Source organism: Anomaloglossus baeobatrachus, chromosome 8 (assembly GCF_048569485.1).
Source record: "Anomaloglossus baeobatrachus isolate aAnoBae1 chromosome 8, aAnoBae1.hap1, whole genome shotgun sequence".
NCBI classification, from domain to species: domain Eukaryota; kingdom Metazoa; phylum Chordata; class Amphibia; order Anura; family Aromobatidae; genus Anomaloglossus; species Anomaloglossus baeobatrachus.
The window spans coordinates 210,292,378-210,306,413 of NC_134360.1; the positions used below are offsets into that span (position 1 = coordinate 210,292,378).

Sequence of the window (14,036 nt, forward strand, 5' to 3'; positions counted from 1 at the left end):
AGTGTCAGACTCTGTAATGAGAGCCTGATGCCGCCATGACAGTCATCAACTTTTGTGCAAAACTCCGTGTAACAGCTTTGGCCAAGAAGTAACCTTGTAGGTAAAGATCCTCATAATCTTGGTGAATTGAGTCAATGGAAGTGTTCTCTTTTCCATTGTATATCCTGAGCTAATTTATTGTAGTTGTAATCCTCATCAAGTGGGCTAACAGCATTAATGTCCTCATATGCAGAAAACTTAGATTCGACCTTCATAATAGGAGTTTCCGATCTCTCATTAGATGACAAAGGCACTTCCCTTGTATACTCATCTCCACCATAGTTACATAGGTTGAAAAAAGATCTAGGTCCATCTAGTTCAACCTTACTCCATCACATAGTTCTTTAAACCTTCCATTAGGAGCCACAGTGGGGTATTTCTCTATTTTATTAGTGACAGTTCTTTTAATATGACCCTTGGAAAACTTTTTCATGAGATTAGTACTTTCTCCTCGTCTCTGCTCCTTTAAAATAGTGACATCAGCGTTATACTCCATAGGTCATGCTTTGAGAGATGCTTAAACAGCATTTATGTTCCCCAGGGGAAAAATGTCCAAACCCTTTGCTTTTTAGATTGAGGTGGGGAGGCCTTCCTCAAGCTGCAAGAGCCCCTGCCTATCCGCAGCATAAGCTTCGGCGCAGAAACTTGCTGTTGGCGTCCTGTCTGTGATTGACACCCGGACCTCAGCACTCATGGTCTCCACCTCATGAGGTAGGGAAGCCCTCGGTATTAGAAAGGGAGAAGTCTCCCTTGTCCTCCGCTATGTTGTGACAAGAGTATTAACATTGTTGAATACTGCTGGCGGTATGTCACTGGCCGGCATACAGTCTGCGGCTGCCTCAATCTTGCGTTCCTAGCAGGGTTTTCCCTTTGACACTCGGTTCTCCAGATTATAGTCACCTAGACTTGGGTTGGGTATTCCTTTGAGACCTTGTTTCGGAGTCTTCTTAACTTTAGAAGGTTGAGGAGGAACAGTGATTTTCTTTGAAGAATGGCGATAGCTCTACTACAAGAGCAAGAGCTTGCGGCAATCCAAGGCTTCTCAGGAGGATCTTTTAAAGTCTGTTTCTTCTTATTTGCAGTAAATCCTCTTCTTAAAAAAGCTTTAGCCATGATCCTGGATGTTTTGAGCACAAAACCACTGTTAAGTAATCCAAAGTAGCTCTTTCAGAGGGTTAGTAAGGAGCTCGGACATACAACGCTTGCTCCAGACCTTCGGCAAACCCTCTTCCTATAAGCCCATCTTTAATTCACTGGTCTACCTGAAGAAAACGGCAATTCTGCCCTTTGATATTAGTAATAAGGGGTCTTAGCACCTGGACCCCACTGATCAAAACTTCTGACTTGTTTCTATGAAGCTTTAAAAGTATTTTTTCCAAGTACCGTTACACTTTTTACCAGTTGACACCTCTCTATGGGTGATGCAGCGTTGACTGATATGGGGGACAAACAAAGAAAGAAAGGGGGTAAACAAGCAAGGGGCCTTTCGTGATTCAGAAAGGGTTTATATATGTTCTCAAGGCCTGTTAGAAAGTAGGACACATTGAAATGTCAGTGGTGAACTCTTCTCCATACTACATATACAGCTGTAGTTTTCTATCCACATATTCGACTAATTATGAAAATGACCAATCAGAAAAAAAAAACCAAAACACTTCTCAAAACTTTCTTTCATCCCTTTAAGAATTTAGTCTTTATTTTTTTAGGACAGAATAAGAAAATATCTTCCCTGCACATTACTGAGTTATACTATACAAATGTAAAATGTACAATTTTTCCAATCTGATGAAACGGTAAAAAAAAATGTATTTGGAAACTGTAGATAAACACAAGCTTAGTAAGATAGGCCTGGAGAATACGAAATTCTGCTTAGATAAGTATAAATTAGGTTATGCATCAAAGATTTGTTCTTGTAAGATATGATATTCCTAAAACAAATTTACTGAACACAATAGAAATTAGTTGTATTTTTCTGCGGTCAATTTTTCAATGAAAATATAAAACTGCACCCTGGTGTATGTGACTGGTAGAAAAAGAGATATTATATTAAAGATATAATTTATATTCCTAGTTGGTTTTGTATCTAGGAGAACATTGTTTTATAATATTATATCATAAACCATCATAAAATGGGATTTATAGAATCTGATTTAAAGGGATGCATTAGCTAAAGATAACTTAAGGAAGTTCCAATAGTATCTCCCGATACGACTTAATGAGTCCTTAGATGTCATTGAACGTAAATGTTTATGGAGACAATAGTCGAATTATAATGCCATAGCGTTAGATACTCAGACACTCAGCATAAGGCCTCGGTTCCACTTGCATTTGCAGGGATGAGCGCAATCCGAAAAAAACATTGGATTGCACTCGCACCAGTGCAAAACTATGGGGCAGTGTCCATCTGCGGTTGATTTCTCATGCCATACCGGCCTGAGAAATTAATTGGCAGCGATTCTCGGCTATGCACCCCCATACAAGTCTATGGGAGCGTGTGAAACATCACACTGCACTCACATGCCATCCGACCGCAGTATGATGATTAGAGACAGGCAGCGGAGGAGATGGGGAGAAAGGGCTCCCTCCCTCTTCTCCGCAGCTGTGATCCGATCGCAAGATTGGATCACAGTCGCATGACTCTCGGCTGACACAGCAGAGGGTCGTTAGCATATTGCTTCTGATGCTCTCGAATCGGAAGCTATGCGAAAGTGGAACCGAGGCCTAAAGGACAATCACAAGTAATCTTCTTCACTGGAGAGTCAAGAGATGGTGCAACGCTTGGTTTCATCATCTAAGTTGTGCAAAAACAGGACATGATGGCTCATCCAACTTGCAGAACAATTAGCCCACCACTGTTACCTAAACCCCTAAATTATATGTTTATAAACTCCTTAAAGGGAACCTGTCACCAGATTTGACGACTATGAGCTGCAGCCACTACCAGTGAGCTCTTATATACAGCATTCCAGAATACTGTATATAAGAGCCTACACCATTGTGTAGAATGTAAAATACACTTTTATAATACTCACCTAAGGGGCGGTCCGGTCCGATGGGTGTCGCTGCTCTTCAGTCCAGCGCCTCCTCTCTCCGGTCCAGCACTTCCTCTCTTTGGCGAAAGCAGTCCAACTTTTTTCTGAGGTCCGTGTGCATGATGCATCCTACGTCATGCACACCAGCTGCCATTAAGGTCCTGTGCAGGTGCACTTTGATTTTCCCTACTCAGGGCAGATCAAAGTATTGTAGTGCGTATACGCAAATGGTCTTTAACCTTTCCTCGTGCCTGTGCATTACAATACTTTGATCTGCCCTCAGCAGGGAAGATCAAAGTTTGCCTGCGCAGAACCGCACTGTCGGCCTGTGTGGATGATGTAGACATGTCATCCACGCTGTGCTGGGTAGAAGGAGGACGGAGATCGCAGCAGAGATGAGTCGCCAGACCGGAGAGAGGAGGCGTCAGACCGGAGAGCAGCAACACCCATCAGACCAGATCGCCCCCCCCCACTCCCCTCCTCTAGGTGAGTATTATAAAAGTGTTTTTTACATTATACAACACGGCCTAGGCTCTTATTATAAGTCAACCTGCCAGTCAATACGAGGCTTAAATAAGAGTCTGGTAGTTATCTGACAGTCAATAAGAGTCTTATATACAGCATTCTGGAATGCTGTATATAAGAGCTCAGTGGTAATGGAAGCAGCTTATAGTCACCAAATCTGGTGAAAGGTTCCCTTTAAAGAGGGTTTTGCCACAAATTTGTAGGAAATTCTAGCGTTTTCCACCTCTAGGACCTTCACAATAACTAAATTTGGAAGGAGATATTTGGTAAGCAATGGATTTGAACTCAATTGCTCCATTAAACCTGCTGCTCACTTTGATCATTCAATAGTGAAGAATGTGAGGATGAACCCTTGATAGTATTTATCACATGGTACCTAGGGGAAAGGTTCTTGGTGCCAAATCCTTTAGGAAACAAGAATTCTGAACACATATGACAACGTAATGAAATGGAAATTGCAGCCTTAAAGACAATATGTCTCTATATTGTGTGCTTCTAAACCACTGCCCCTGTATTGTACTGTATGGGAACCTAAAAGGGCCGTCTGAAAGAAAAGCCCGGACGCCTGCCCTGAAAGGGCTCAAGGGAGGGCAACATGACTGAGGAGGGATGCTAGGCCTGAGGGTTAGCAAGGGGTTAAGGTGCAGGGTATTTTGTGCGGGAAAAGTGGGAGGTGGAGTTATAGGGCTGTGGGGCCATGTAATTGGTCAGGGGGTTGCTAGGGTAGGGGAGTATATACAGGGCTAGATTAGGAGGTGGGAGGTCATTCACTACCTGGAAGACGTCTTGAATTGTTGCTGAATCGCTTGGATCCTGAAGATCGAGGGCTTTGGGGTACAGATGAAGAGGAGGAGGAGCAGCTGCAGCGATGGCCCGGCGAAGTCGGCGGCGCTGCAGATGGGGACCCCTCTGCCTCCGAAGCGGCAGTGAAGACTGCGGTTTCCTTAGCGCCTCAGCCTGGAGACGCCGCCGAGGACCCGACGGCGGAGAAGGAGCCCCAGCGGAAGACCCACGGCAGCGGCGGCAGATCGAAGAAACGGGACACAGCGGGGCCTGGGCCAGAAGTCGGGCCACGGGCATCAAGGCAGCGGGGCGGTGAGTGACATGGCCGGCCTCCCCTCCAATTCCGGTTCGCGGGGCGCAGTGTGATGCGCGCGTCGCGGCTGCGTGGCCCGCCGCGCTCACCTGCCCCGCCGAGCTCACCTGCCCCACCGCGCTCGCCTGACCCGCCGCGCTCGCCTGACCCGCTGCGGTCACGTGGGTCGGTGGTGTCACGTGGGTCGGCGATGTCATGTGGGGCGGCGGTGACACGTGGGCGGGCGGCGCGGTTACGTGGGCCGGCGGCGCGGTCACTTGCGGTCCCAGGAGTGAAGATGTCGCGGTGACCTGCATCAGATGTCGGCAGCGGGGCGGTGTGACGTGACCGGCCTCTCCTCCACTTCCGGGTTGCGGCGCGCACTGGTGACGCGCGCGTCGCGGCCACGTGACCCGACGCGGTCACGTGGTCTGGCGATGCGGTCACGTGCTTCGGCGCTGGTGTCAGCTGACCCGGAAGTGTCGGCGAGGAATCCTGCAGCGATCGGCGGCTGCGGCAGAGCAAGATGCGGGGAGGATTTCGCAGACCCAGACGACCGTCCAGCAGCGGTGCGGGCAGTGGTAAGTGACATCACTGGCCCTGACAGCCTCAGATTGGTACGGCGCGGGGGTCAGCGTGATACCTGGGCGGCGCGGCCACGTGACCCATGGCGCGGTGCGGGGTCTGGCGGCGCAGTCACATGCCCCTGGCATCTTGGTCGTCTACTACTGCCGGGGATCTAGGTGGAACAGCCTGAACGGGGTCCAGCAGGCAGTGGCGGCACGTCTGGCGCTGGCTCGGGGGGTCAGCAAACGACAGGGCTGACCCAGAGCTGGGCTTGTCATGCGATCGTCTGCATATGCCAGGAGTGCGGCCTGCGCAGCTGCGTAGGGTCTGGTCAGCGGCTGGGTGGCAGCACGGGTTCCAGCTGGCGGATGTGCGGCTGGAGCGCACCACCCCCCCCCTAAGTTGTGGCTCCGAGCCGGTGACTACTTGACAAGCGTCCCCGGCTGGCCGGCCAGTCCGGCCGGTTGCGTTGCGGCCCTGGAGGGCTGCAACCTGCGTTCACCCGTGGAGAAGATGGCGGTGCTCGACGCGGAGGACATGTGACGGCTGTTCCGTGGGATCCCATGGAGTCAGCCTAGTAAGTTACGGCTCACTTAAAACCTTGTATTAATGCTTGAATTATGGTGGGTGGTAAGGGTGTCGATAGGTATGATTTTGGGTGCATTAGGGCGGTAGTTTGTTTGTCAGCGGGTTTCGGCAGGAGGTTGGGGGCCTTGAGTACGGCGTTGAATTTTGTGTGTGAGTGGTTGCTACGTGGTCTCGGGTGCCTTGCTATGCTAGGGTGTCTATCTATAGGTGACGACTTTGTTTCTTCTGGATGGCGTAATAGCGCTTGCATTCTCTGGGTGTTGTTGTATGATTGGGTGATTTCCAGGTGGTTTGTGACTGATTCAGGTGGAAGTCGGCGGTGGGGTGGTGATTGAGGCAGGGATACGAATACTTGCAAAGGGGTTGTGGATAGCCATGGTCACGGCAATTCCATGGTTTCTGTAATGGTCATGGGGGTCTTTTAGCTAGAGGATTATCGCGGTTCATATGTGTTAAGAGTTCGATGGTAGTCCACTGACATGGTGGCCCGGTATGCGGGGGCGCATTTGCATTCGGCGTCTTACTCTGGAGCGTTGAATGGGGTGTGTGCTATTTGAGAGGTGAAGGGGAAGGTGGTTGCGTTTTAAGAGGGGTGTTTTAAGTTTTATGGCATCGGGCTAGCCCGGTTCTCCAACTGGTGTTGTGTGAGTACTGGGGGTATTTTGCTGGTCCACTGGGGCGCGGCATGTTTTGTTGCGGCCAGATGTTAAGGTCGAGATGATTGGGACAGCAGTTTTGGATATCTGTCCTTCCTGGCGGCGGTGGACGACACCTTTCTGGGGGTCTTGAAATTGACCAGTCACCTGTATGCGGTGCCCAGGTTAGCCGTCTATTGACAGGAGTAATAGGCGATAAATAAAAAAAAAAAAAAAGTCACGATTTTGTTGCCCTTGCCTGTAATTGGGTTTTCAGTGTTTGTTTCCGATATCTTTTGTACATATATTGTGTGGAGCTGGATGCTTTATGGTTGCGCAATGTCCGGTTATTGTGGTCTATGGTTCGGGTTCGGTCCCATAGTTGGGGGATTATCCAATATTCTGGATGGTTGAGTGCTTATTTTCTGGTTCTGGGACAACCTGGCCTTGTTAAGCTGTTTCTTCATGCCCAGGGTGTATTTGCAGAGTTAGAATGTGTGTGATAAATCGATGTGTGTGGTTCGTATAGGTGGGGCCCTATGTTTGAGGTACAATTACGGGCCATTATCAGGTTCCCGGGTATATCGTGCTACTGTTTTGTGGTCCAGTTTGGCTTCTTGAATTCGTGGGTTCACGTGCCGTTTGGGGGTTCATGGGGAGATTACGGGAGTCTGCCGGCAGTGTCTGCACAGGGGCAGTTTTAACAAGTTTTATACGCGCGGATTGGTATGCGGTTCTTAGTAGGGTTGCCGGCTTAACGTTGGCAGTCCGTATTGGGCGGCATCCGTCATGGCGGTTGATAGTAGCTCCACAGGAGTTTATAATAAGAGTGGGTGGTTCTCGTTTACGATGGGTTTGGGGTGTTTCTTTTGGGTACAGCTGACTTGGTTTTGCCTTATGGGTATATGGTTCGTCTTGGTGTGTTTCTTCCTGGTGCCCCCCGTGTGGGGGGCTCGGGTAATCTGTCGGTGCGAGGAATAAGTGACATTTGCGTTGGGTGATCCAGTGTGTGGCTTATTGGTGTCGGGGGGGGCCTCCTATTGGCGACTTGTGGGAGTTTCCAGCCAGGTAGTGCTGCTGGCGGGTGTTGCTCCATTTGTTGATTATGTGGACAGACCGTGGGGCCTGTTGTGGGTTTCGCTGGCTGTCACGCGGTGGTGCAGCCCCTCCCGGCTGTACATTGCCGGGCGGTTCCTTTGGTCTTACGTATTGGTCGGGACCGGCAGGTATCACTGGTACACAGTGGTGCGGCGCAGTTGCGGGTGAGGTATTTGAAGTAGTGTGTGAGTAGGTCGCAACTATGCCATCAGCTCCCGCAATGTCGGGCTGGATGGCTGGGGTAGCCAGTGCGGTATGCAATGGCTCTTATGGTTTAAGGACGTTTGGGGCGGTGCCCCGTTTGGGGGTTGTTTTGCGGCGCTTTAGGGCTGAATGGCGGACAGGCACCAGACACTCGTGGGTGCAACGTTGATGGTTGGCCCCGGCTTATGGTGTCTGCAATTTCGGAGAAATATGGTGTTTGAGTTTCCCGGGATTATGGGTCGAGTGGGAGTTTCTGTTCTCTCATTTTGTGAGTTGTATTGAGTCTGCAGTTTAGCGGGGATTGGGCGTGGTGTGCAGTTGGTTTTTGGTGAGAGGGTGGCAGCGGTAGGGTTGTGCTTCCAGGTTCAAAGCGCACGGAGATACCAATTTTTAACTGTGCTCATGTGCCCCCCTTTTACGGGGCTTTGAGCATTATGCGGTGGTCAGAAGGGTGTATTCTGACTTAGTTAGGGAAATCATCTGGTGGTGGGAGTATGGTTACACAGTGGGATATAGTTAAGGTCTTTTCTTCAGGCCGGTGGTCGGCCTGACTGTCTTTGGTCCCGTGTTGTTGTGTCTTTGGGGTGGAATGGTTTTGGCTATTGGACTGGGTGGTAATTCCAGGATCGGAGTGATAATACACAGTTTACGGGAACAGCAGCGTTTTGGTACCGCACGTGGGTGGAGGAGACGTGGTCGCTGGGGGGGCATCCGGGGTGCTTGATCCGTGACATCGGGCTTGATTGCCCTGGGCCATTTCTTCCTGCCTGGGTGGCGTGCTCGTGTTGTTGTTCGCAGGGGCATGACTGTCTAGCGGTTTATTATTTGGTATGTCTTAGGATCTGCCAGAGGTTGGGGAAACAGGGGAGGTTGTTTTGTTTCCTACTATAAGGGTTGGCTTTGCTTAATTACCAGCTGATATGTAATTTTTGGAGGCGCCTGCAGTGTTGCTGTCTCAACGAGGCCGAGCCTGCCCCCTTATTCCTTGGAGATGGGGGCGGCGGCTCAGGTGGCTCGTTGGGGACTGGTCGCGCAGGCGGTGCATAGGATCGGACAGCGTGGTTGGCTAGTTGCTGGTCTTGGGGCGGCTGCCCTTGTTGTACTGGTACACCAATAATGGTTGGCTTTGTTTAATTATCAGTGGATGTGTAAATTTCAGCGGCGCCTGCAGTGTGGCTATCTCAACGAGGCCAAGCTTGCCCCCTATTCCGTGGAGATGGGTGCGGCGGCTCTGGTGGCTCGTTGGGGACTGGTCGCGCAGGCGGTAAATAGGATCGGACGATGTGGTCGGCTAGTTGCAGGTCTTGGGTCGGCTGACCTTGTTGTATTGGTGGTTTGGTGCAGGTTGGCATCGTAAGGTCTATTGGGGGGTCATTTTGCTCGATTGACATTGGTCCCGCAGTATTGGTTGCTCGACCCGAGGAGTCGGCTCGGGTCGGGTTTTGGTGGTGGGGCTCGCACGTACAAGGTGTCATACGTGCTCGCTGTGGCTGAAAGGAGGGGGGTATTTGAAGTCGGTGGTTTGCACAAAGAGCGGGGGGGAACCCAGTGCAGGAGCGGGTTACCCCTGGTGTGCAATGGTATGGTTGGTGGGTCCCTGCTGTGCTCGGTCACAACGGGACATGTTAACGTGGGACCCTGCTGTGCTGGGTCACAGCAGGGCATGTTAATGTGCTGGGTGTCCTCGAGCCGGTGTGGTGCGGCTGAGGGCACATGGTGGAGCAACACTCGGCTGGGTGTCCTCGAGTCGGTGTGGTGCGGCTGAGGGCACATGGTGGAGCTGGTGTTGCAATCATGGACAAAGGGACTCTTCACTTACCCCCCCTCCTTTGCTGGTGGTTATGCTTATGGAGTTATTTACTATATTGATGAATAAAATGTTATTGATTATTTTGGTGTTAATAAACGAGGCTGCTGTGGCCTTTACATCCAATGTCACGCAGTCTGTGTCTTATTTTAGTGGAAAAGTGGTGAAAGGTGGATAACTGGTTTGGGTCAGAACGGCAAGTTCGGGCCGTCAGTCAGACGTTCCTAAGTCAAGAAAAGCCCGGACGCCTGCCCTGAAAGGGCTCAAGGGAGGGCAACATGACTGAGGAGGGATGCTAGGCCTGAGGGTTAGCAAGGGGTTAAGGTGCAGGGTATTTTGTGCGGGAAAAGTGGGAGGTGGAGTTATAGGGCTGTGGGGCCATGTAATTGGTCTGGGGGTTGCTAGGGTAGGGGAGTATATACAGGGCTAGATTAGGAGGTGGGAGGTCATTCACTACCTGGAAGACGTCTTGAATTGTCCCGCCCACCCGCCCTATTTTGGATTCCTGGCGATCGTCATGGAGAGACGAGGAGGATCGACCTTGTCGCAGCAGTCGGCGGAAAGGAGGGGGGTATTTGAAGTCGGTGGATTGCACAAAGAGCGGGGGGGAACCCAGTGCAGGAGCGGGTTACCCCTGGTGTGCAATGGTATGGTTGGTGGGTCCCTGCTGTGCTCGGTCACAACGGGACATGTTAACGTGGGACCCTGCTGTGCTGGGTCACAGCAGGGCATGTTAATGTGCTGGGTGTCCTCGAGCCGGTTTGGTGCGGCTGAGGGCACATGGTGGAGCAACACTCGGCTGGGTGTCCTCGAGTCGGTGTGGTGCGGCTGAGGGCACATAGTGGAGCTGGTGTTGCAATCATGGACAAAGGGACTCTTCACTTACCCCCCCTCCTTTGCTGGTGGTTATGCTTATGGAGTTATTTACTATATTGATGAATAAAATGTTATTGATTATTTTGGTGTTAATAAACGAGGCTGCTGTGGCCTTTACATCCAATGTCACGCAGTCTGTGTCTTATTTTAGTGGAAAAGTGGTGAAAGGTGGATAACTGGTTTGGGTCAGAACGGCAAGTTAGGGCCGTCAGTCAGACGTTCCTAAGTCATGAAACAAGTTATCATCTGTGCACAAGGTGAGTTATAATTTTTTTGAATTAGTGGCGGGTCTGACTGCTGAAACCTCCATGATGGCAAGAGTGGGCCACTTTAATCCCTTTTAGTATGGAGTGGCAGTGCGCATTCTCCACTGCCGCTTTCTCCGGTAGCCCCATAAGGAATTAATAAAGCGGCGATCGAGCATGGGCACTGCTATGCCTTTCTAACAGGGATAAAAGTGTCTGATTCTGGCGATCGGTGGGGGTTCCAACAGTCAGACCCCACTGATCTATTAGTTTTCACCTGTCCTGTGGATAGGTTATAAATTAATCCAACTGGACAACCCCTTTAACATATGGGGATAGCCCTTCTTTTCTGGAGAGTAAAACACTGATTGGTCCCTAAACATGCTCTTTCTGGGTTGATTGACATCTCTTTTGTGGCGTCTGGCGCATGCGCAATCAGTCCACCTCTGCTGGCCGCAGCTTCATCTGCACCCTGCGCATGTGTCAGGCGGAGGTGGCTTGTGACGACGTACCGCAGCCTGTATTGTACAGCCAGATAATGTGCGTTATATTTTAGAAATTGCTATTGTTATTATACAAATTAAATATGATTATTTACTTTTTCATTCCTCAGGCCTAAAGCCAACTACTACGTATGATATCAACGTCCAGTCTGTGAGAGGAGGACGGGAAGGAAAAGCCTCATCTGTAGTCGGCATAACAGGTATGATGGTAAATCTATTGTGGGCAATGTATGTACAGTGTGTCGTATCGGAGAAAGTATAACTGGGACTTGGGAAAAACTAACAGAGAGACACTTCATTATGAGGACATCGGCACCTTAGCCCCTGCTGCCCACAAGTAGAAGTGCACATACTATTAACGAAGGAGTCATGACCACACACCACCATCCATTAAGTCTATATGTAGCAGGGTTTTTTTCTATAAAATTTTGTGAAAGCAACTGGGAATTCTGCAGTGGCAAATCCCTACTGAAAAGTAGGGGTTTGCCTGCTTGCTTAGTCCATTTCGCAGCAATATAGTCAGGCTTGGATTCTCAAAATGTTTGTCACGCTTCCTGAAATGTTCTGTATGTCTCCCAATTATTCATTTGATGGCAGATCTGTATCCTCTCATAGATATCAGTGCAGTCAATGCAGGATAAACATGGGTAGACTACCAATGAGCAGTTCAACTGTAGCCTCCATATCAGAAAAAAGAGGTGAACTATTGATGCTAGAGAAGTGACATAAAAGTATTAACTCACTAGTGTTGCCAAACCTGAAACAATGTATGTCCTATAATGCAGTTCTGAATTTCTCCCAACCATTCAATTGATGGCAGTTCTGTAACCTCTCATAGATATCAGTGCAGTCAATTGAAATTAGTTGTCAGTACCCCCTAGGGGCTCCTCACTTATACCTTTCATATCAGGAAAAAATGTAAACATACACATTGGAGGATGGACATGACAATACTATAAGACATATACAACCTGAAGGCAATATATGTTCCCCAATGCAGTCCTGTACGTGTACCAACCATTCATTTGGTGGAAGTTCTGTATCTTCTCATAGATATCAGTGCAGTCAATGCAGGGTAGACATGGGCAGACTACCAAGGGGCAGCTCAATTGTAGCCTCCGTATCAGAAAGAAAAGAGGTGAAGCTTTGACGCTGGAGGTGTGACATGAAAGTACTAACTAAATATCAGGGTTGCCAATCCTGAAGGCAATATACATCTCACAATGCAGTTCTTTGCTTTTCCCCACCATTCAACTGATGGCAGTTCTGTAACCTCTCAGTGATATCAGTGCAGTTGTCGCGGGCGGGGAGGAGGGTGTCAGCACACCGCGCTCACCCCTTCTGCTCGGGTCCGGCAGCTGCTCCTTGGTGGCTCGAGCGGTGGGCCGGATCCCGGGGTGTCTCGAGCGACACTCCTCGCCCGTGAGTGAAAGGGGGTGTTTGTTGGGTGTGGGGATTGTTATAGTTCGTGACGCCACCCACGGTTGTGGTGATTGCACCACCGCTGCTCAGTGTGGGGGTCCCGGGGATGGTGATGCGGAGCAGCCAGGTGTTGTGTTGCCCCTCCGTGGGTAGGGGTTGGTGATCCCGGGGCCCGGTGATGAAATGTGAAGTGTAGGGCCTGGAGGGCGCAGGGGCGCGGGGGCAGCGCTGTGCCTTGCGGCACTATGGTACTCACTCAGCCTGACACACGGACACAGTTTGTACGGTAAACCAACGGCTGGTAGGACGGTCCCACAGACGGCTGCACCTGCACTCCCGATAGGTGACGGTGACGTTTCTCTTCCTTGCACCTATGTTGTCTGATGGTAGCGGTGGATTCCCTCCGGTTACCCGCTCCCCGACTGCAATCTGGGCCGGAGGAGCTCTACACTTTGCCCGCAGGCGCTGGCCCTGGGGAAACTGGTGCCTTGGCGGTGGCGGTGTCTCCCCGGTAATGGTCGGGCTGTTGCCGTCAATCGGGACTTGGTTGCTGGGGGATCTGCGTCCCCGTCACTGACGGATTTGGCAAATTTGGCGACTCCTAGCCTTGCCGGGGTCCGAGAGGTCCCTGCCCTGGTGCTGACTGTCCTTCGGAACACTGCTCCAGACCACCGGGCACACAGCCAACGGGGTCCTTCCAGGAACTTCCAAACGGTCCCCCTCCAAACAGTCACCGCCGTCGCTGACCTTGCATGTTCTAGCCCTACACACAGCTGGGCTCTCAGGCTTTGCACACTCTCTGCGCTGTCACCTTGCTTGCTTTCCTCCTTTACTCCCTTCACTTTCACTTTGTTGTTTACTCTAGCCCTCAGCTAGACTTCACTCTTCCCCTGCCCGGGGCTATCTGCCTGGTTTCTTCCTGCCTCCAGAGTTGTGAGCTCCTCGGTGGGCGGAGCCAACCGCCTGGCCCACCCCCTGGTGTGCATCAACAGACTCCTGGAGCAGGGCAACAAGGATTTCTGGTTAGCAGGTGTGCCTACCTGGAGTGTGGGGTGTGGCGGTGTTGTTACTCGTGTCCCCTGGCTTGCCCAGGGCGACACATTCCCCCTTAGCAAAATGCAGACCGTCCGCGGGCTGCCGTCCTACACCGGTTTTATTTTTCTGTAAAAGGGGATAACAAGGGTTAATCAAACATCAATAACATTTTTAATCAAAAACTCTTCCCAAACGGGAGGCACATTTTCTTAAACGTTGCAACGGTGTACGGTCACGGTTTCCGCTCTCTCCCACCCAAGCAACCTGGCCCTGATGCTGCCCCTAAAACCCAGGCAGCACCCCTTGACCCACAGTCCAGCACAAGTCACCCGAGCGGGATCTGTCCTTCCCCTCCAGAGGGTGGCCACCGGTTCCTTTGGTGGCT

At 50.7% G+C, this 14,036-nt stretch overlaps 1 protein-coding gene across 1 annotated transcript in view; it reads left to right on the top strand.

Moving 5' to 3' along the window:
• Nucleotides 1-14,036, top strand: part of TNN (tenascin N) — a 96,976-nt gene that overhangs the window by 38,422 nt on the left and 44,518 nt on the right. Inside the window, exon 7 of the mRNA XM_075320146.1 lies at nt 11,305-11,394. Coding sequence (XP_075176261.1) covers nt 11,305-11,394 — 90 coding nt within the window. The remainder of the gene's footprint in view (nt 1-11,304; nt 11,395-14,036) is intronic.